Raw genomic sequence first — 24,927 nt, forward strand, 5'->3', positions numbered from 1 at the left:
TGACCCATAAAACATGTTGTACATCCTCAGAAGAGGGATACGAGTACACGCAACAAGTTTGGTGTGAATCCATCAAAGATTTGCTGAGATACGACCCAACTTCCTGTTTGCTGGCTTAACGGCACATTTTGATTGGCCGTACCGGGCAAACGGTTTGGAAAATCCCAAAAAAATATGATGCTTTTTGTGAGGCCTGGTCTGAAGATGATCTCTGCCAAATTTGGTGAAGATTGGAAAACATTTGTAGGAGGAGTACAGAAAAAACGTTTTTTTCAGTAATTCAAAATGGCGGCCGCATCAATTCGGCTGTTATCACAAGTTATCATGTGTCACACACGGGATGTCCCAAGATATCATGAGACAAAGGAATCACTTAAAGGCAAACGAATCAACAGTTATTGGCCAAAACACATTTTTGCATCCTGCGGCCACGCCCAGTGACACCATGACACCAAATTGATTGGACATCCTCAGATGAGGGTTCCGAGTCATCATACCAAGTTTGGTGTTGATTTCTCAAGGATTGGCTGAGATATGACCCAACTTCCTGTTTGGTGTCTTTGCTGCCGATTTTGATTGGCTGTACCGGACAAACGGTTTTGAAAATCAAAAATCTTTGGATAACTTCTGTGAGGGTTGCTCTGACGATGATGTGTGCCAATTCTGGGGAAGATTAAAGAAAAATTGTAGGAGGAGTAGGCTTTCAAAGGTTTTCGATAAAACCGGAAATGGCGGAAAATCTATTTAACCGGAAATTGACGACATAGGGTGTGTTGAACTCGTCTTGACCCAGGGAATCCAATGGTACCTCATTTTTGAAAATCGGTCATACGGTTCAAAAGTTACGTGTGTAAACACAAGTCCAACTTTGACCAGTTGGTGGCGCTAGAGTGCTTCAATGGGAGACATGAAACTTGGTGAATATAAAGAGGGAACTGTGCTTAATGAGTGTGCCAAAATTCACAACTTTTTACCATACGGTTCTAGGGGCTGCCGTAGACTCCAATGGCAGAAGAAGTGTAATAATAATAAGAAAAGGTAGAAACACTTAAGTGGCTTCGCCACTTCGCGGCTTGGCCACCAATAAGAAAAGGTAGAAACACTTAAGTGGCTTCGCCGCTTCGCGGCTTGGCCACCAATAAAACTAACAATAGGTTTCCTCCTCACGGAGGAATCCTAATAATAAAACTAACAATAACAATACTAACAATAAATATAGCTGCAAGCAGCAATGGAGGGGCCACGCAGTCCAGAGCAGGACATGGCCTCCACAGCACTTGTGCAACAATTAAGTCACAACAACCTGTTGCACTCATGCAACACACCAAGTTTGGTTGAAATATATGCTTGCGTTCAAGAGTACTGAGAGTTCAAAGTTATTTTTCTGGTATAACACTGCAGGCCTCCTCTGCTCCTCATGGGAACGATGGAACCCAAGTTTGGTGACAATCGCGCAAATGGTTGCTGAGATATGCTCTTGCGCCTCGTTTGGCGGCTTTGCCACCGCTTTTGATCATCTCGTCTTGGTCCAGGGAATCCAATGGTACCTCATTTTTGAAAATGGGTCATACGGTTCAAAAGTTGCGTGTGTAAACACAAGTCCAACTTTGACCCATTGGTGGCGCTAGAGTGCCCAAGTATGGGACATGAAACTTTGTGAATTGGACCAGGGGACTGTCCCTAATGAGTGTGCCAAATTTCACAACTTTCGACCAAGCGCTTCTAGGGGCTGCCATAGACACCCAGTCTTAAGAAGTATAATAATAATAAATATAGCTGCAGGCAGCAATGGCGGGTTCCTCCTCAGCATTGCAAACCATTACAAAATTGACATGACACAGACATGTATTTCATACATGTACACAACATTTCAAGACAATTGGATGAATGGCTGATTTGAAGTCATTTTTTGAAATTCTTCACAAATTGTCACTGTAGAGAAATATCCATGCTGCCGACATTATGGGTTCTTGAGACTTATTTGTTCCCCATTGGCAATAAGGCATGCGTACCAACTTTTAGACATGTTGGACTGACAGGGTTAAAATGCCACCCTTTTGAAAGTGACAACTTTGAAGCGTGTTGTGTCAGGCCACCTGTGCTCTGGTCAGGCCCATCATGCAGAGATCCATTCTTTAAAAGCTTTGATTACAACAATAACTTCATGAAAGTGAGGATACACTTCACTAAAGGAAGTGTGTAGGTTATGTACTACTACTGCTTGCTCTGCCCACACACTTTCCCCATCCATGCGGTTTCCCTCTATCCCAGCGCAGGTCATGCCAAGGCATAAATGCGGCAGCCGTATGAGTATTAGAAGTAGCCCAAAAAACATACCATACACAGTCACACTGTTTTCAAAACTGAAACTGGTTAGAAGACCATGGCTATTAGAACTCTACCTGAATTGAGCTCTCTCTAGAGTCTCAGTCAAACAACTGTCAAGAGTCATGTAGGGAACTGGACCAAGGTATAGCTAATGTCCAGCTGTTAGCAAGTGTACCTTGTGATGGTACAGCAGCTTAACAATACTTTGTCATGGTCAGACTCTCTGATCCCATTAAACTACACAACATGCACAATCAGGGTGACCAACAGTATTATCTTAAGTAAAAAACAATAACATTACACACATTTAAGTGAACGAACACAACAACTGAAATCCCTTGCACAGCTGTTGTAACCAAACTATTTTCCACAGCTATTTGCGTTTTTGGTGTGCACTGCATGCTGGGTACCCAAGGGCGCTGACGCTACAATATTTATTATCTAGCTGTCTTCCGGCTGTGTAATATGACGAGATGCTAGCGATGCAAACATGAAAGCTTGTCTCGGGGGGTCATGCATGTGATCTCACTACAAGCTTTTGATTACACGTGAGGACTGTTAGCAAAGTATTTCTATTCGTGTTTTGTTAGTGATTGAATGGTAATGTCAGCTAGCTAAAAACAATGTTAGTTAGCTTGGCTAAAATGGTTTTCATAGCAACAGATATCAACAAATCAGATCAATCTAACTTTATTCAGAAGGGGGTGGGGGGTGGGAACATATAAACTAGAGGTGAAATGGTAGGCATTGTTCTGCCTTGAAGCTGCGTGCGCATCCTCATTGTTTGTAACCACCAACCCATCTATATGTAAAGATAACATCCAAGCTAGCAATTTCGCCAAATTTGACTGCAGATTTTTTACACCATATGTACTTCGTTATGGTTTTTGAGTCAAACAACTTGCTAAATGATTAAATGTCTGTTAAATGTCAAATCCAACTTTAAATGTATAAAAGAGAGAATTAAACCTAGAGGTTGAAAAGGCTACGTTTGTCTAAACTGACATGCACAAACTCAGAGCACTGAGTTTCAACATCCATGTACACATTTTGTCTCTATTTTTTACTCTACTCTTTAACGCATGACTATGTTTAACTTAATGTCAGCACCTCTCTGTCATCAATTGTCTCTGGAGTGGGGGATGGGGGCTTCTTATCCAACAAATTACATCCCTGAACTTTTAAAACATATCAATGGCCTACTACAATTGTAAACATCCTTTGGCCTTCCCATGCTGGGAAGAAAACTACAGTTTTTCTTTGATTAAACGTTGACCTTGAATAAACGCTGCACCAAAAATGAACATTGTGTAATAAATGGCACCTTCGATTAAACGCCTCCCCCAAAAAATCAGAAAACGGTTATTTAATTGGTTAAATTAAAACACAGTATTTATTACACAAGTAATTTACAAGTGTAGCATACTATTATCCCATGAAACACTGGCAGGCGCAAGTGTCTTTCTTGCTACAGATTTATTTGAAGCTTTTTCTCCAAATCCACCGTTAAAACTAAACTCACGCTGTAATGAGAAAATAAAGACCACATTAGCTTAATATGAACATGCAATGACATGCGCAGCATGTAAATAACATTCACCAAAGTCAAATACAGACACAAAACAACATACTTTGTTGGCTGCATGCTGTAGCCTACACAAGGGAATAGAGGTTTCCTTAGATTGCTAACAACCTCTATAACAACCTTAAACTTATCACTTAGAGTGAATGTGCATAAAGCTCCAGGACCTGACAACATCCCTGGCTGTGTTCTCAAGGCCTGTGCTCCTGAACTGGCAGGTGTTCACTGACATCTTTAACCTCTCCCTGTCGCAGTCTGTCGTCCCCAATAGGTTCAAGGGGGCCACCATCATCCCAGTCTCTAAGAAACCATCAGTGAACTGTCTCAATGATTACCGCCCTGTTGCCCTGTTGTGATGAAATGCTTTGAGACGTTAGTCAAAGACCACATTACATCCTGCCTGTCACCTGCATTAGACCCACTCCAGTTTGCAAATAGGCCGAACAGGTCTACAGATGATGTTGTAGCTTTGGCCTTGAACACTGCTCTCTTTCACTTGGATCAGAACAACATATACGTGCGGATGCTCTTCATCGACTTCAGCTCCGTTTTCAACACCATAGTACCATCAAGGCTCATCATAAAACTACAGGACCGGAACATCAGTCCTTCCATGTGCAGCTGGACAGGACACAGGCAGTACGGCTAGGTAACATCACCCCACCAGTCTAACACTCAGCACTTGTGCCCCACAGAGTTGTGTGTTAAGCCCACTGTTGTACTCTCTGTTCACCTATGGTGTGCAGCCACAAACAGCTCCAACACTATCATTATGTTTGCTGATGACACCACCATTATCGGCTGCATCAAGAATGGTGATGAGTCTGCCTACAGAGCAGAGGTGGCAACAATGACATCCTGGTGTCAGCATAACAGCCTGTTGCTTAATGTAGCAAAAACCAAGGAGTTGATAGTGGACTACAGGCGGCTGCAGGGAGAACATGCACCCATTCACATCGAGGGCACAGCTGTGGAGAGTCAAAAGTTTCAGATTTTTTGGTATCAACATCAGTGAGGATCTGAGCTGGACCACCATATTGGTGTGGTTACAAGGACAGCGAAACAGAGACTCTTTTTTCAGCGGCGACTGTGGAAATTTGGCATGGACTGCACTATACTGACCAATTTTTACCGGTGCACCATTGAGAGCATACTGACTGGTGGCATTACAACATGGTTTGGCAACAGCGCTGCCCAGGACAGGAAGACACTACAAAGAGTGGTCAAATCTGCACAGCGTATTACAAGGACTGCATTACCATCCATTCAGGACCTTTACAGCCAGCGGTGCAGGAGAAAGGCCACGTGGATCATTTCTGACCCTAGTCATCCCTGCCACAGTCTTTTCTCCCTCCTGCCTTCTGGAAGGCGATACAAGAGTATAAGGTCCTGTACCAGCAGATACATGGATAGTTTTCTCACACATGCCATCAGGATGCTGAACTGTCCTTGAAATATCTTTTTGCACTACAATTTTTCTTATTTTTTTCTACCCTTTTTCCCCATTCTTTAGTATTGAATTTTTTTATTCTGCAAGGACATTGAGCACAAAGAATTTCATTACTTATAAATGCTGTTTATGAGTATATGATAATAAACTTGAACTTGAAACTTATCAGAGCTTTAAATTGTCTGTGCTTCGCTTGCTGTTAGGTTGTCGACTCTCTCACTCATGAGCGTCCCAAAAGGCCTTCAAAATAAAGTCACGTAATAATTCTGAATACAATTATATAATTCTAAATTAAGACATTGCTTGAAAAAAAATTATACATTATTATAATGCAATTGCGACAATTGCATTCAGGCCTATAGATAGTTACACATATTGTATACAATATGGCGAGGTAGCTGACTTAACCATTCCTGAATGTGCTTTTCATCAACACCAAGTTTGCGTGCTATAGATCTGTTGCTGGTGGTGAGTGCTTTCTGCACAGGTTTCTGTTTGAAAGCTAAAGTGTAAGAATGTTACAGCATGCTGCGTCAGATTTGTACACAAAGTAGAGACACGCGCGGCATACATTTTACACTGGGCTTTTGTTTGACTTCCTTGTCTATTCTGTGTTTGTCTATGGCTGCACTGCAGCTACAATTCACTGAATCTCTCTTACCAATTAAACGTTGCCCTTGAATGAACGCCACCCTCGAATAAACGCTGCACCACTAACTGCTCTATTAAAAGGGTTCACTATGAAGCAAACCATTCTAACAAAATAATAAAAACATTTACAATGATTTCAACAAGAAGTCTCTCTGACTTGACAACTCTCTAAACAAGCAACTTTCCAAAGCAATCTCTGAAACAGCTGACCAGTGTGGTAATTTTATGTTGACAACTAAACCGCTGATTGGAAGTGCGCGGCTGATTGCCAATCACGAGATAGGGAGACTGATAGCCAACCGCCAACAAACGCTGACTAGACCATACCTGCATGCAGCGAATAGAAAGAAAGAGGGGAGAAAAGAAAAAACACACAACCACAACTATACAGACTGAATTAGGACATTTTAAACATGGGTCCGTAACAAAGACGTTGTTAAAAATGCTCATTCACATTCATTTTTCTCAATTAATCTTATCACTTAAACACACTGGTTTAGCATTTTTTCCCACAAGGAAGTCTAACCTCAACAGTGGATCCTTGGTCCCTGGATCTCTTGCTGGAACATGGCATCTAAAAAACACATAGAAAAACCATCAAAAACTATGAAATGTAACATACCACACTACTGCTTAACAATTTCATAGTCTTACATTATCATAACTTCATACTCAACAGTTCTAGTATACAGACCTTTAAGAAAATATTGAAAGGGTTAGGATTCTCAAAACACCAATCTCTGTACTTAAAAAAAATATTTAGACATCCATTATTTACCTTTATTCAATTTACACTGTCTACATTCAAATTTAAGTCTGTAAAATGTAAACATAGAGAAACGGACTCGACTATAAATACAAATTAAGACCAATTGAGAACAATTTATCTTGCAAATGGTTTTTACTTTAAATTCATGTTTCACCAAAAGAATCATCACAGTTTAACACAAATAACCAAACCTTACTGTTAAAATACTGCCAAGCCACTGACTCACATTAGAAAATTAAAACAAATAAACATAGCCTAGAAGATGTACCTGTAGGTCAATTACATAATCAAGAGCATGGAGTAGGAATGGATGGATGACAAAATACCCCGCCGAGCCCAATCCATTAAATATTTCCTACCCATAAGTTAATTTCCTGAAATGCAATAATTCACCAACATTTTGACAATTTCATGCTCCAAACTTTGTGGGAACAGTTTGGAGATGGCCCCTTCCTGTTCTAACATGACTGTGCAACAGTGCACAAAGCAAGGCCCATAAACACATGGATGAGCGAGATTGGTGTGGACGAACTTGAGTGGCCTGCACACAGTCCTGACCTCAACCCAATACAACACCTTTGGGATGAATTAGAGCAGGGACTGCGAGCCAAACCTTCTTGTTCCACATCAATGTTGGACCTCACAAATGCACTTCTGGAAGAATGGTAAAACATTTCCATAAACCTCTTAAACCTTGTGGAAAGCCTTCCTAGACGAGTTGAAACTATTATAGCTACAAAGCATCATATCCTATGGTTTAAGAATGAGATGTCACTCACGTTCATGAGCGTGTAAAGGCAACCGAGCGAATACTTTGGCAATTTAGTGTATAAAATTGATACAAATATAAAATGTTATCAAGAGATGGGAAATCGTGCAGCATAGTACAACATGCCGATTACAAACGTATTGTAGCTCTATAGGCTTTCAATGGAACTCCTAAACGATCAAACCATGAACCCAAACAAAGCTAGCAAGCAAAACAACCATGGTACCATTGCTACTTGTTTAATGCTAGGTAGCTCTATCTGTGCAGCAAACTAGGCTACCTAGCTACAGTTTGGAAAAGAATAACTTACGATGTGAAGACCGTAGAAATAGAACAACCCAACCGCATAGTTACGCACAGTATACAAATTTCAAACGCGTCTCACAGAAGCAAGTATAATGTTAAAGATTGTACGGCTTGCTAGCCTGTAATACTGCCTGTACAAAGAGAAATCCTTAGCTCAGCTAGCCTAGATAGATTAGCTGCTATCCTGTTTACAACAGTATAAAAGTCTTCAAGTTATCATACGAATACAAACGCTAAAATACATGTTTTGTACTGCCGTTGTAGGCTCTTATTACTCACTGTCAAATGTAACAATGAAAATCTCTGAGGGCTGCAGGAGTCTCGTCAGTCGTTGTCTTCAAGTCTTCTCCAACTATAAAATGGCCTTCTTCTTGTGCGTGGTACCAAGCTCGCGCGTGTGTCAAGGGGCTCTGGCCCCTTTTGTGTGTGAGAATGTGGAGCACGCGCGCACAGGAGCAAAGGGAGAGAGGATTTGGGGAAACAGCCCTAGAAATTAGCCAAGCATGCATGTTTCAAATATTCACTAAAAATCGAGTTTTCATGTTACAGTCAACTTTTTCTCAGATTTGTGTACTCAACATTCTCAAGAGTCTTCATATGAACTAGTGATTGAATCAGAGTATCAGTTTTTGGCCGGCGGATGTGTAAAGCATTATTTTAGCATTAGCAATAAATTCAATTTGCTTTATATCAATCATTTTTTGAGGTATGAAGTTGCCTTTGCACATGGTAACATGTTGTAGTGTCTTCCACGTGACATACCAAGTTTGGTGTTGATATCTCAAAGATTTGCTGAGATTTGACCAAACGTCCTGTTTGGTTGCTTTGTTGCAGATTTTGATTGGCTCTACCGGACAAACGGTTTTGAAAATCAGAAATCCCTACGATAACTTTTGTGAGGCTCAGTCTGGATATCATCTATGGCAATTTTGAAGAAAATTCGACCAAAAATGTAGGAGGAGTAGGGAAAAAACGCGTTTCCTTAATCTTTATTGTACAGAAAAATCCAATATGGCGGCCGTTATAGCTTCTTGAGGCTTTTTTATTCCTCATGAGAAATAAGGCATATGTAATGAATTTCAGAATTTTGGGACTTATGGCCTGCAAATGGCATCAATTTGAAAATTGACATATTGGGGCGTGGCCTGTAGCGCCACCTATTGTCTCACACGGCCCATGTTTGGTATGGTAGTTACTAATGGTCTGCAGTTTCAACATGCCAAATTTCACAACTTTTTACGGTACTGGTCTAGGGGCTGCCATTGACTCCCATGGGTAAAAAATAATAATACCACCAATAACAATATAGCTGCAGGCAGCAATGGCGGGTTCCTCCTCAGCATTGCAAACCATTACAAAATTGACATGACACAGACATGTATTTCATACATGTACACAACATTTCAATACAATTGGATCAATGGCTGATTTGAAGTCATTTTTTGAAATTCTTCACAAATTGTCACTGTAGAGAAATATCCATGCTGCCGACATTATGGGTTCTTGAGACTTCTTTGTTCCCCATTGGCAATAAGGCATGCGTACCAACTTTTAGACATTTTGGACTGACAGGGTTAAAATGCCACCCTTTTGAAAGTGACAACTTTGAAGCGTGTTCTGTCAGGCCACCTGTGCTCTGGTCAGGCCCATCATGCAGAGATCCATTCTTTAAAAGCTTTGATTACAACAATAACTTTATGAAAGTCAGAATACACTTTAGTAAAGGACGTGTGTACTTTATGTACTGCTACTGCTTGCTCTGCCCACACACTTTCCCCATCCATGCTGTTTCCCTCTTTGCCAGTGCGGGTGGTGCGGTGGCCGCATGAGGTTTAGGTGTAGTCCAAAAGTTGCCTCCCACAATCAAAACATATTAACCGCAACATTGTTTTCAAACTTTCTCAAAGATGGCTTGAAAACCACAGATATTGACTCTCTTCTTGAGTAGATCTCTTTCCAGAATCTCAGTCAATCCAGAATCAAGATTAGCCTCATAGGCAATTGGTCTGGTCTAGGGCACAGCCCACATTCAGCTCCTTGCAAGTATAGCCTGTGATAGTAAAATGGCCGACTCTCTGTTCCCATTAAACTACACAGCATGCACACTCAAGGTGACCAACAAGATTATATTAACTAACAAACAATGGCCGGGTTTCCCAGATTCGTTAAGAAGCTCTTAACGCTAAGAGCTTCTTAAGAGCGTTCTAAGAACGCTCTAGAACGCTCTTAGAACGCTCCTAAGAAGCTCTTAGCGTTAAGAGCTTCTTAACGAATCTGGGAAACCCGGCCAATAACATTACAAACATCTAACTGAACGAACACAACAACTGAAATCCCTTGCGTAGCTGTTGTTTTTTTAACATGCCGCACTGCATGCTGGGTACCCAAGAGCGCTGACGCTGATTATCTAGCTGTGCTCCGACTGCGTGATATGACGAGATGCTAGTGGTGCGCTGAGGTCTCAGAGTCTCCTGCCCGAGTTCAAGTTCTGCCCGATTAGCAAGCTATTTTTACTAATGTTTTGTTAGCAATTGAATGGTAATGCAAGCTAGCTAAAAACAATGTTAGTTAGCTTGGCTAAACTGGTTTTCATAGCAACAGAAATCAACAAATCAGATCAGTCGAACTTTATTCAGAAATGGGGGGATGGCGGGAACATTAAAGGTGTAGGTACAGTAAAAGTGAAATGGAACGCGTCTTTCTGCCTTGAAGCTGCGTGCGCATCAACAAGACCCCATCTATATGTAAAGATAACATCCAAGCTAACAATTTCGCCAAATCTGACTGCAGCATTGTATACCATATGTACCGTGTTATGGTTGTTTGAGTTAAACAACTTGCTAAATGAATTAAATGTCAAATCCAACTATAAATGTATAAAAGAGAGTTCCAATCAAATCTGAATTTGTTTTAAACCTAGAGGTTTAAAAGGTTACCTTTGCCTAAACTGACATGCACCAACTCAGTTTCAACAGCCATTTACACATTTAGTCTCTATTTGTTACTCTATTCTTAACCCTTGTGTTATCTTCGGGTCATTCTGACCCATCAGTCATTGTGACCCACCGTCGTATTGCGACAGATTTACCGCATACAAAGACAAAGTGAAGCATTTTCTTTTAACCGTTGGGCTGTCTCAGACCCCCCACATTGCAAAGGTTAAAAGAAAATTATTTTAATTTGTTTTTGTATTGGGTAAAATTGGGTAAACACAACGATGGTTCGTTATGAACCTTTGGGTCATGTGACCCGAAGGCAGCACGAGGGTTAAGGCATGTTTAACTTAATGTCTGCACCTCTCTGTCACCAACTGTCTCTGCAGTGGGGGCTTCACAGGGTGTCTACAGGTATAAACAAGTTAAATGTAAGACCTTTTAATACCACTTCCAAATGAAATTAAAGACCAAACTTACGATGGAAATACAAATCAAAAGTGGAAATATACAGTCATCTTTCCAAGTAAACACTGATGTCTGTTCAATATGAACAGTATGGTAAAATGACAATAATCGGTTGAGTTTAAGAACATTGACTAAATGTGTGTAATGCGGAAGGATAACACAAAAATGTAATTGCTGTCCTAAATTATACTTATTATTACACTAGGGTGGAAATGGTGGAGCAGAAACTAACAATTCAATGAATCCCATGGAAACAAAGGCAAATGTGTGAGATGTACTGATGTGGAGCACAAATGCTCCAAGAAGCAGTACTTTTCGTGAGTGGTTTTTATTCAGATGAATAATCATTGGATTCAGGTCAAAAGTCTATCACTTGAACTAGTTTCATCACTTAAGACACAAAGTCAGCAGCTTGGCATACTGGCACATGGAAAGGATTAAACATTTAGACTTTCATCAAAGTAATGCTGGCTTGTCCTTTTTCATCAATGTCCTCAAAAAAGCAGGCTGCAGAGCTACTGTGTCTGTGGGGTGACTGTCTCTGGAGGGCTGGCAGGCAGGGGCAAGCAGGGCCTGCAGGCAGGCAGGCAGGCAGGCCAGCTGGATCAAGCTGTTCTGGGGTCAGGGCTGAAGAGAAGCTGTCCAGCTAGAGAGGGGTAGTCCAGCAAGGGGTCTGTGTGGATCTCACCATCCTCGAGTCTGTTGCATCCTCTGTTGAACTCTGTTGAGCAGGCCTCTGCATGACCCTCCAGACCTGTCAAAGTGAAGAAAGGGTCCATGTCAGTTGTGAAAAATGAAGCTTTTCCCATCTACACTTGATACAGACTTCAGTTTTGACTGTGAAATGCAGTGTCATTACTTGAACTTGAATCCAAATGTGTTGACGTCATGGAGACCCATGCAGTCACTCAAAACACAGGTTCGATTCCAGGCTCTGGCAAGAGTATTTACCTCTAAACTGGTCAATATATACACATCTGACAAAAGACCAGCTCGACCTTTGCTTGTAAACAGTGATTCTGACTGTAAGAGACCTTTAAATAGCCTGACTTACCGAAATTGGCAAAACTAGCCTGGCTAACGTAGGTCGCTTTCTCAGGGCATATGACGAATGAAACAGGCTCGCCTTGAAAAAGTCTCCCTGCCGCATAGGCTTATTACAAAGACTTTCACGCCAAAAATCACCATTATGAGCCGACAGGTCTGTGGGGAATTGCTTTTTCTCCTAAAGGCTGCTCTCCTCGACCTTTTTGATGAACAATTCGCCGAGATGCAAAATGACTCACTAATTAAAAACACAGAGGAAAAAAGCTAGAGCTACAGTAGCTACTTTTCGAGTTTGGTTTTCCGTCACTTCAGAATCACGATCTATAAGGTCTAAAAGTGCTAAACCTTCACCATAATTCAAGAGTAGTGTACTTTCACAAACCCAATCATTAATTCTAGCTTAAAATGTGTAAAACCAGGACTTACCGAAAGTGGCTGCCTCCAACACGGCTTTCACGGGAGACGACTTTCACGGGACACGGGAAACAACAATGGCCGCCGAAAAATAATTTGTATTCGTAACAGCGAGCTGCGATTGGAAGCGAAATGAAACAGGGGCTAAAAAACGAGGGTGGGGGCTTGGTCAGCACACATTTTCAAGAAAGCATGCGTGTGTCAAGGGGCTCTGGCCCCTTGTGTGTGAGAGAATGTGGAGCACGCGCGCACAGGAGCAAAGGGAGAGAGGATTTGGGGAAACAGCCCTAGAAATTAGCCAAGCATGCATGTTTCAAATATTCACTAAAAATCGAGTTTTCATGTTACAGTCAACTTTTTCTCAGATTTGTGTACTCAACATTCTCAAGAGTCTTCATATGAACTAGTGATTGAATCAGAGTATCAGTTTTTGGCCGGCGGATGTGTAAAGCATTATTTTAGCATTAGCAATAAATTCAATTTGCTTTATATCAATCATTTTTAGAGGTATGAAGTTGCCTTTGCACATGGTAACATGTTGTAGTGTCTTCCACGTGACATACCAAGTTTGGTGTTGATATCTCAAAGATTTGCTGAGATTTGACCAAACGTCCTGTTTGGTTGCTTTGTTGCAGATTTTGATTGGCTCTACCGGACAAACGGTTTTGAAAATCAGAAATCCCTACGATAACTTTTGTGAGGCTCAGTCTGGATATCATCTATGGCAATTTTGAAGAAAATTCGACCAAAAATGTAGGAGGAGTAGGGAAAAAACGCGTTTCCTTAATCTTTATTGTACAGACAAATCCAATATGGCGGCCGTTATAGCTTCTTGAGGCTTTTTTATTCCTCATGAGAAATAAGGCATATGTAATGAATTTCAGAATTTTGGGACTTATGGCCTGCAAATGGCATCAATTTGAAAATTGACATATTGGGGCGTGGCCTGTAGCGCCACCTATTGTCTCACATGGCCCATGTTTGGTATGGTAGTTACTAATGGTCTGCAGTTTCAACATGCCAAATTTCACAACTTTTTACGGTACTGGTCTAGGGGCTGCCATTGACTCCCATGGGTAAAAAATAATAATACCACCAATAACAATAGGGTTCTCCTACCGGAGGAACCCTAATAACAATAGGGTTCTCCTACCGGAGGAACCCTAATAATAATACTAACAATAACAATAGGGGCCTCGCAGCTTCGCTGCTTGGCCCCTAATAATAATACTAACAATAACAATAGGTGCCTCGCAGCTTGGCCCCTAATAATACTACCAATTACAATAGGTGCCTCGCAGCTTCGCTGCTTGGCCCCTAATAATACTAACAATAACAATAGGTGCCTCGCAGCTTCGCTGCTTGGCCCCTAATAATACTAACAATAACAATAGGTGCCTCGCAGTTTCGCTGATTGGCCCCTAATAATAATACTAACAATAACAATAGGTGCCTCGCAGTTTCGCTGCTTGGCCCCTAATAATACTAACAATAACAATAGGTGCCTCGCAGCTTCGCTGCTTGGCCCCTAATAATACTAACAATAACAATAGGTTTCCTCCTTACGGAGGAATCCTAATAAGTTGAATAAAGATTCAAAGAACAATACTTGTTGGAATGCTGAAGCAGCATTCCAACAACTAGAAAGGGTACAATTTCTGGGGAAATTGTAGGGTGTGCTTGCTTGGGTCGGTTGCACAGGGGTCCGTTTTGTAATGACATTTTTACAACTGATATTTCTGTATATTTTATATAAAAATACATACTTATTATTTAAAGATTACATACATTTAAAAGCATCTTTTTTTTGCTGCTCATTTACAACTCAAAATACGAGTGAAGTGTAGAATGAAATAGATGTCTTCTCATTTACCCTGCAAGAGGCAGCCTCATAGTTGAATAAAAACGAATACATTTGGCAGACCGGTGTAAAAATTGTCCTAATCTCTGACTTAAACGTCCTTTTAAGTTATTCCCTTCTCGTGATATTTTCAGGCATTTGGCCTACTCATATTGCATTCATTCATTAATAAAGAACCCCCTTTGAAGATTATTCTACAACGTTACCGGCAGTAGAAGATGGAATTGCGATTCAAACAGTACCATCTGCTAACTGAAAATATGCCCCCAAAAACGTAAATAAGCTTGACATTTAGTGGAAAATCGCTCATTCATAAAAATCTCACTGGTAGCGATAATTGTCAGTAACAAGGCAAAATGCGATATAGCCCTGTGTGGAGAAGCTGCACCGGTAAATTGTAGGCTACTACTACAGTACAGTACTAGACTACTGCTGTGTTCGTCTTGGTAGCGATTGCGTTGGTTGAATTTGTTTTAATGTTCCATTGTACGGTTTAGGCTGAAATTAATTATTTTCATGAACAGATTGAGACAGTTTAGGCTGTGGCAATCAAGTTCAGGTTAGTAGTCAGATAGTTTCACCCATTGAAAGACTTTTGATTTAAGTAAGGGGAATGCCGAACATGTTCTGTCGCCGTTTGACTTCCTAAACAGCTGTGTAGATGTTTTTGTAGTGTGTCTCGTGTAGGCTACAGCGTTGCAGTGAGCAACACTGGTTTGAAACCACAGGTAATGATAATTTCACCAACAAATCGTTTACTTGTAATGTAATGTCATAATGAATCCTACAACGAAAATGTATTTGTGAGGAATGTTTATTTTAACGATTGAAAACAGATGCATCATAGACCACTGTAGTATGTGTTTCCCGGGCAACAGAGGCTAATGTCATGATGCTAATGCTTCAGTGAAATAGTAGACTACCGTTTCCGAAAGTAGATGTGGGCCTACTTCCTTAATAATATCAGCTAATATTGTACGTTACATAATTGTGTTTCACATCAAAGTAAAATGAGTAAATAGTTATCACCCTGGCCTCTTTGCTTGTCGCGTTTCTGCAGCTGCCTTGCAGTAAAGCTATAGTTAGCCTAGCTATCCCCCAAGTTACAGTTTTTCTCAATTGCTAAGACACATTTCTTGAATGTGTACTGTGTTCTCTAAACTCACATCTTCATACTTACAGTTTTGGCCAAACCCTTGACCCAAAATCAAACACTGTAGTCAAAACTATATTATCTGTCGTATAAACCTAACTTTGCATTCAAAATACACACAAAGCCCTCAAATAAAAACTACCAGCCCTCAAATAAACCAACCTTCTGAATACCCTTTACACACTGCTGGGAGGAATTGAAAACACTTATAAAAAGGTTTTCATGAACCATTGACTATAACGCGTCCCTGAATTTTAGTTACGGTATGTTCCACCTCATGAGTTTGACATGATTCATAAAAATCACAAACATTGCAAATGTTCTTCTTACAGGATGTTTATTAGCAAGTGCATTTTGAGCTCTTGTTTTAGTACTGTAGTGGTCACAGTATACAATACAGTAAATAGTAGTAGGCTACTGTTAGTCAACACAAATGTATTACTTTACTGTAAATTGGAATTTGCAGAACAAAGGCTAGGAAAACAAGGAAATAAACAAAGCATTTTCACTTGGGTAAGTTAGGGCTTGAGTAGGCTACAGTAGGTTACTGTTCATTGTGGGTCAGCATCCTGTCTCAGAGCAGGGTCAGGCCAGAGATTCTCATCCACGTCACAGGCAATGTTTTCTCTAGCTAAACAGCGAGGAAAGAATGCCCTTGAATGTCTGACCCATCCCTGACAAGACTCCACAGCGACCCATCCCTGACAAGACTCCACAGCAATGTCCCCGCAAGCTTCTTCCATGGCTTGGAGAAGGTCGATTTGAACATAGGGATTTCTGTCATAGACCTTCCAACGCCATGCTGAGAAGAACTCCTCTATCGGATTGAGGAAAGGTGAGTATGGTGGGAGGAACACATTTGTGAATCTTGGATCATTCATGAACCAGTTTCGGACAAGAACGTGGTGGAAACGTACGTTGTCCTAAACAACATAACAAGGCTGCACTTCTCTCTGGGCATGTTGAAAAAGAGCGTCCCGTAGGCCATCCAGAAAAGCCAGAAGACGTTGTGTGTTATATGGGCCAAGAGTAGCATGGCGGTGAAGGACTCCATGGTTGCTGATGGCTGCACAGAGTGTAACATTACCTCCACGCTGGCCAGGCCCATCCACCAGAGCACGTTGGCCAATAATGTTTCGCCCTCTTCGTCTGCGCTTTGTGAGGTTGAATCCTGCCTCATCCTGCCTCGTTACATCCACAAATATCAACTCATGCAAGGTGTCACTGGCATCAAGCTGGAGTATTGTCTGTAAGAGATTTGATGACATTACAATTCAGCTAATCCGGTATTGTTACAGTAAGCCATGGAAACTATTACAAAATGTAGTCTACACAGTCCAATAGTTGATATTTACACACAATTTATGGAATATGTAAACACATACCTGGGCATATTGAAAACGCAGCTCTTTTACTCTCTCGGAGTTCCTTTCAAATGGAACTCTGTACACTTGTTTCATGCGCATATGGTTGCGCTGAAGGATACGATCAATTGTTGAAATGCTGACACTATATTTTGGAATGTGTCATTGTCTTCAATTATTCTTGCCTGGATTTCTCTGAGGCGTATGAGGTTGTTTTCCAAAACCATGTTCACGATGGCATTGACTTGGGCATCACTAAACATACTTGGTCTACCACCACCAACTGGTTGTCTTTCAATTCTGCAAACAAACAACAGTGTTTGACATTGTCACACATTGACAATATACTGTAAATACTCAACTTCATGTCAATTTCTTGTATTTTCTACTTCTTTTACTGTAATGCATATAGGTTCATGGTAGATATCGGTAGTACATAAAAGTACAACTTCATAGTATGGTACCTGTTTTCATCCCTGAAAGTCCGGACAATCGACGCAACAGTGAAACGACTCAGGTTTGGCTGAACTCTCGGCCCTGCTTCTCTCATTGTCATTCCGTGTACTAGAACATGGTCCAATACAGTGGCACGAATCTCATTTGAGATGGATGTTCTTCCTCTGCCTCTCCCTCTCCCTTGTCCACCTCCTCTCATTCTGACATTTCTGCCGCGTCTTCTGACATTTGCTTCCATGATTTCAAAGTACAGGTGTGCTTACCTGTTGCCCTTTTTATTCAGTCCAAACCCCTGATTGCTTGTTGAGTACTTTTGCTCGTTAGTGCTTACACAAGGATAATTGGTTGTTAACCCTTGTGCTGCCTTCGGGTCACATGACCCAAAGGTTCATAACGAACCATCGTTGTGTTTACCCAATTTTACCCAATACAAAAACAAATAAAAATAATTTTCTTTTAACCTTTGCAATGTGGGGGGTCTGAGACAACCCGACGGTTAAAAGAAAATGCTTCACTTTGTTTTTGTATGCGGTAAAGTTGTCGCAATACGACGGTGGGTCACAATGACTGATGGGTCAGAATGACCCGAAGATAACACAAGGGTTAAGGGTGTTTGAATTGTGCTGGTTTGAGTTGACTATTCCAACGACAGTGTTTTCTAAATGACATAATGGTGACAATTGTGTCTTAAAGTGAGAGGTGTGTTTAGAGTTTTGCAAAGAAGTGTGAATGAACCTGAGCAATGTGTCAAAAAGGGTAAATTGTGTTTAAAAACTGGGGTGCATGGTCTTTCTGCTGTATGCTATGCTAAGTGTATGCTATGCACACTTTTGATTAGTGGTGGGCATAGATTAATTTTTTTAATCTAGATTAATCTCACTGTAATCTTGGCGTTAATCTAGATTAATCTAGATTAAAATGGCTCATTTGAATTCCGCCGTAGGCATTCAGAATATGTGTGCTAGCCAAATAATGACTAAAAGTAAGTCTTTGAGAACGGGTTTCTCAAGCCAGGTGGCGCATTAGACCAGGAGCTCATCTCCTGTTTCCAAAATGCATCACAAACTGCTTGAGAAAGCTGTTCTACTATGATAATTGGTGATTGGTGAATAAATTATGTTCAATAAGATGTACTTGTGTTTATTAACTGTTTATTAGATTAGTTAGCTTGGCTGATAGAGCTGTGCTGACGGGCTTGTCTCGGTTGCACTCAAACATCGTAGTTTGACGACGACTCTTCCCCTGCGCTACATCAGTGCTTGGCCCGGCATCTTCCGCATTAGGTAAGGGATGCTTTGCGTTTAGGTGGTATTTGAGACTGGAAGAACTCCTACAGTAAACTAATTCCGCATAGCACAAGGTGCAAACAACCTTAGTCTTGTCGAGGTTTCCATTGGGAAGCTTCTTGAAAATACATTTTCCCTGAAGCAAACCAGGCGGCTTCATAGCAGCATCCATGTTAGCACGTCACGTTTGATGTGATAATTTCATACACAAGGCATACACACAGGTTCGAAGACTCGTTCTCGCCCCCTACAGTGCAATTTGGCTACATCCGCGCTAAAATATCAAGGTGAAAGTCATCATAGCTTGCGTAGTATAGACCCAGCTCCCAACCCAACTTTGAGAATAGATTAACGGCGATAACTTTCGGAGCGCATTAACGCGCGTTAACGCCGATAACGGCCCACCACTACTTTTGATATACTTTTAAGTATGCTTTGAAAATAGTTCACTTTTGATATACTTTTAAGGAGTATACTTAGAAAATCATTCACTTTTTATATACTTTTAAGTATGCTTTGAAAATAGTTCACTTTTGTAAGAAGTATACTTAGAAAATAGTTAACTTTTGATATGCTTAGAAACAGAAAATGGTACACATTTCTTCTGGAGTAGGATGTACGTTTTCTATTTTTACACAGCAAAAACAGTCAAAATAATTTAAAAGTACAATACAGGTTACATTTTTTAGATCCATCTCATTCTAATTATTCATGTCTAGGAAAGTCTATTATGCATTGCACATTGAATCTTTTTTGTTACTGAAGCCACAACCTTAATTACTGCCAAAACATTCTGAAACCCTATACTCTTATACTAATAATTATCAATTGGAGTATTAATGGAAAAAACGAAAAAGCTACTTGAGAAAAAAGCAGACAGAAGGGTTGCATTTGAAGGTTATACTGTCAAACTGACTGAAGAATGAAATTACGTGAAAATATGAAGATAGCGTGGCTCATTGGCTGGTCAATTCCCATGATGCAAGGCGGTAAATAGAGTTAAAAATTGCTGATAAGTTTGCCGTTTGTTCGAAATACAAATGTGACTTCATGAATTTAGTTTTTTAAATGTGTCTGCTTAGAATGAAGTGTTTTGTTGAGTGGAAATTGGTCATTGTTGTGCTGGTTTGCCATTGTAGCCATGAGTTAAATGACTGTTACGTTTCATAAGAAGAGCTGGATTATTACACTATTAATGTTTAGGCAGTTATTAGCTTCTTTCAGCTAAGAATCTGCCGTGTCACTTTGTGAGGACCCGCCAAGAGATCATAGTAAATAGACGTTTATTAAGTTTATTCTTTAAGTACTTTCAATAATTCAAAGTGCACTTGAAAGTATTGCGAAGTATACTTCTGAGGCACTAAAGGAAGTATAGTTCATGAACTGAAAGTGCACTACACATATTCCTTTACAGTATTCCAAAGTAAACCTCAAATACACTATAAGTGTACTTTAAAGTGTACTAAATGACCTAAAAAGTGGGCCAATTCAGTTTACTTAGTACATAGTATATAAATAAGTACACTGCTAGTATACTTTAAGTTACATGATAATAATATACTTTTTTATACTAAGTATACTTACAAAATAAACTTGAAGTATACTTCTTTTTTGTAAGGGTTCTGTATTCAGATATTTACAACTCTATCAACTTTCATTCGTCCTACTCTGGAGAGTCTTTGAAAGCCTACAAAAGCCCGGAGCGATATAAATGGACGCAATCAACTGGATTAGTGATGAATATTCAGCTTTGAAGTCTACCGGCTACAAATTGCTATGTGTAACGTTAATGCAGTCAGTTTTATAACTTGTATAGCTAGCTAGCGTTAGCTAGTCTGTAACGTTCGTCAACGGTTAGCTACTAACGTTGGCTAACGTACATTATATCAGTGCACTTTTCATCACAAATATGCCATTACAAATTTATTACAGATAAGTCATTTCAAGAGACTGAATGATCCTCAGTTGAAGCCATGGGTGGTTGTCAGGAATTATGGGGTTCTTCTCTCTGGATCTTAGGAATCCTATAAAATGCTCTCTGTACTGTTCTCTCTACGTGTTGTGCTTCCTAGCGTCAACGTAGATTCAACAGCGAGCCAAACTCCTTTTTCAAGAGCCAGGAAAATGAGCCTTCTTGCTCCTTTATTGACTATTAGTCAAGCTGACAACATTGAAACGGAGTGAAACTACGAAATAAAAATAGAAAGTAGAAAAATGCTTAATTATAAAATACATACATAACTGATATGCAGCGATTGCGTTTGACTATTTACAACATCCAAAATCATCATCAAAGTTACAATATAACACATTGTATTTAGGTAATGTACATATTATGATCGTGTAAAACTTACAGTCATTGCTTTCTTTAAGATTCACACAACAGATTGAAAATACATAAAATTTATATTTTGCTATGTGACAGTTGATAGTTGCTATGTGAACGATGCCTGGTTTGTTTACAAACAGTTCCAAACATGCTTTGCTTCCTGTACACTCATATCAAACACATTAAATCACGTGAACATACAAAAGTTTCAAAAGTAACCCAATACATAAAACATATTATGGACAGAACAAAAACATATTATGGGCAGAACACTCTCCCTTTATCTTTTCCCCGATGGTTCAGGCATCCCAGCGCACAGCAGCTATCCACCATGTTGAATCAACGTTTATTTAAATAGGCAGCAAATTAAACTATGTATAATATGTATGTAGGTGTATATGTATGTACACTCTGGCGCTCCACTTGGCTCCCAACTTTCCTGCAAAAATGGCGATGACCGGTGCATGCTGGGATTGCGTGACGTCAACTCCCGGAGCTCTATTGGACCCTGTTGAAAAATGGCGTTGATGGGATGCATTTTAAGAATGACTACTAATTACATAAATCCAGGAAACAGGTATGTATAACATTTAATGTATAATACAAATATGTATCATTGACGAGTATTTTTTTTGACCGGGTTTATATAAGCAATTCATGTCTACTGAATTAACTAGGTAACAAATTGTCAAATAGTCATAAGAAACACGGACTACTGACGACTGAATCGCTTTGCACAGCCCTCTCAAGTAAATTTATTCTAGTAACTAGCTACAGTACTGTAGCTAATTATAAACCGTTGGCAACAAATAAATACGTGGTGACCTGTCCTGGTATTAAAAAACTGACTACTGGCCTGGCTAATGCTTACATAAGGTGCCTGTAGCCTAAGGGGACCGTACTGATCGGTTAGCTCTCAACCTCATGAAACTACATTTAGCCTACGTTTGATTCATTTATCAGTTGTAAATATCCGACAAAGCCCTACAAATAGTGCATAGAACGTGAATTGCATGAAGGAACTGTACTTCTAACAGTATTTCTGTGCATAGAGTCAAGTTACGGCTGTATACCAGGCATAATAATATCTCAGCTCGTACCAATTTGCAATTTGCTCGATTAGAGTGTGTGAAAGTAGTATTTTACTTAATAATGTATAGAAATAAAGCCATTTATCATTATACACTACCATGGGTAAAGAGTACTACAAAGGGTAAAGGGTGCGACAAAGACAGAATATGTTTATATCGGCAGGAACATGTTCTGGGTGAAATCTTTAAATAGATAAACCAGGGAAGAGAAAGACTTGTCAGACAGAGCTTCATTCTTGCACATATAAACAGAAAACTACATCAACCAATCTACCTGTATAGGACTAAATACATTTCAGTCAAGACACTTGTATTGATTTGACCATTTATTGATAACCATAGACATGGAAATAAGTTTGTCTTTGGTAGAGTGGATGCAAGGAAGCACTCCCTTACAATATGTGACATGCTCTGGTGAAAAGGGGCGGTTGTTGGCCAACTAATTTCTCAGTTTTTATACAGATTGTGAAAGTGCAGATTGTAAGTTTTCAAATGATGTGTCATACATTAAAATCTGAAGATGTTTTTTTTTTACCATGCCAATGTTTGGTATTGCCTAGTGCAAATATAACATATAAAAGGTAAAAATTGAGATACAATCTTACTAGGCATGGGCCAGTATCAGATTTTGACGGTATGATAACCTTAAGAAAAAATACCAGTTTCACGGTACAGTGTTTCCCACAGATTAGAAAGCATTTTGTGGTGGTGGGGGTTCAAAATAATTCCTTCGTTAATAATTTGTTACACAGAACTTTATTATGTTAAATATTAATAAAAAATTATTCACACCTTCACAAAATCCACACGCCCAACCCAAAATTCACACCCCATTCAAATGTCTTTACCTCTACAAAATCCACACGCGGTACCAAAAATCTACACACCTAACACCCTAAGAGAGCGAGACATGGTCCTCAAAACGTGCTTTTTTCAGTCGCAGAAAATACCTTTTAATACTCATCTGGATTGAAGCAGCAAACATTCAGCGTAAGAGTAAAAAAAAAAAGACATAACATTATTTATACGTTTATTTGATTCACAGCTGCTGTGTTTTGACCTCGACAACCCAACTGCATTTTACTGCAAACTTGCGATTAGTTAACTTTCTAAAGAAGGCGCAATCGCTTGTTTGCTAAGGGTCGGGACTCCAACATTAACACACTGACAACATTGTATTCAGAATATAAAATATTTTGTATAGCACTTTTTAATGTGTGATTGTGTAAAGGTGTTAACGAGATACCAACCTTTCGTGAACTTGTGAATTTTGCCAGCCGTCTTCTCTGCACCAAATAGGCCAAGCTTCCACGCTTCCAGGGATGATCTCGTTTTCATGGAGAACGACGCGGTGTGCACAGGGGAGGCGCTGTGTGTTTGTATGCGAGAGAGACGCGTGAATGACAGAGAGACGGAGGGAGAGCAGGGAAAGGAACTGGAGCTGAACGAATTTGCTGCCTGTTTTAAAGGGGTGATTGACTGGGTTTTTGGGGTATTTCACACTTTTCCTTAAGGTCTCCGAATAGGGTGTAAAGTCAATTTCCTAGTCCAGCCTTAGGTTGACGCGCTTTAAGCACTGGATCGACAGTCGGATGGTTCGTGGTTGATAACAGGGATTTATTGCAGCAAAGATTAACATTAATTTTGTACCTTGAATTGAGATGGTTCGAACAACCTGGAGGTGCGAAACAGCAGTGGATCAAACGATTTCCATTGTTTCAGAAACGTAGCGCTTGTTGCGGTCAAAAATCCTTTTGGCTGCATGCCTGCCAACTAGTCTAATGAGTATGGAAGCAAATCGTGACCAAAATTCTAATTAAAATGCATTTGCAGAAATGCTTTTTCATTTTAAGAATGTGTATGCATTATTTGACTCATAAATGAAATTAGTAATCAATCATCCTATTTGCATTTTAATTTTCTTCTTCAAGAGTGCTCAATCTTTCACTTAATTAAAATGAAAAAGAAATAGACATTTGAGATTTAATTTTCAAAACATGCCCCAGCAAATAGATACCAAAATTCAATTTGAAATGTAAAATTTGAAAATTAAAATGCATTTGCAGAAATGCAAAATGAACATACCAAAATTCAATTTGAAATGTAAAATTTGAAAATTTAAATGCATTTGCAGAAATGCAAAATGAACGAAAAAGCATTCTGAGCGGCACAGCAGAGTGACGTCAGTAGCCGCTCTTCTTCAGCTCCCTGCTGACCGAGCTACCCATCTTGTTCGGTAGGGGGCGGTGTGCACATCTGCATTGCATTACATTGCAAATGTGCCGGGAAATTGATTGAATTGCCGGGTCTTTAGAGGACGCATCACAGACTGAGCAACTTGATGTCAAACAATGACTAAAACAGTGGCAGAGCATGTGTAAATCTGTGACAGCAGAGTATGCATCCAAATCTGTGACAGCAGAGTATGCAGCCAAGCTCTCTATGACTTGTTCTACTCGGTCACGGGCATCAGACTCAGATATATTATTAGATTCTACCTGCTCAGCTAATTCTAACAGTGTTTGCACAATTTGAGGGAGCGCCATGATCTGTGATGCGTCCTCTAAAGCAGCGGTCCCCAACCTTTTTTGCGCCACGGACCGCTTTCATATAAGACATGTTTTCACGGACAGGGACGGACTGGGAGGAAAGATAGGCCCTGGACAGCTG

At 40.1% G+C, this 24,927-nt stretch overlaps 1 protein-coding gene across 1 annotated transcript in view; it reads left to right on the forward strand.

Moving 5' to 3' along the window:
• Positions 1–21,686: 21,686 nt before the first annotated feature.
• Positions 21,687–24,927, forward strand: part of LOC134018191 (presenilin-associated rhomboid-like protein, mitochondrial) — a 100,174-nt gene continuing 96,933 nt past the window's right edge. Inside the window, exon 1 of the mRNA XM_062458074.1 lies at positions 21,687–21,743. Within this exon, the coding sequence (XP_062314058.1) occupies positions 21,694–21,743 (50 nt within the window). The 5' untranslated portion in view covers positions 21,687–21,693. The remainder of the gene's footprint in view (positions 21,744–24,927) is intronic.

The sequence above is a fragment of the Osmerus eperlanus genome, chromosome 4 (assembly GCF_963692335.1).
Source record: "Osmerus eperlanus chromosome 4, fOsmEpe2.1, whole genome shotgun sequence".
NCBI classification, from domain to species: Eukaryota; Metazoa; Chordata; class Actinopteri; order Osmeriformes; family Osmeridae; genus Osmerus; species Osmerus eperlanus.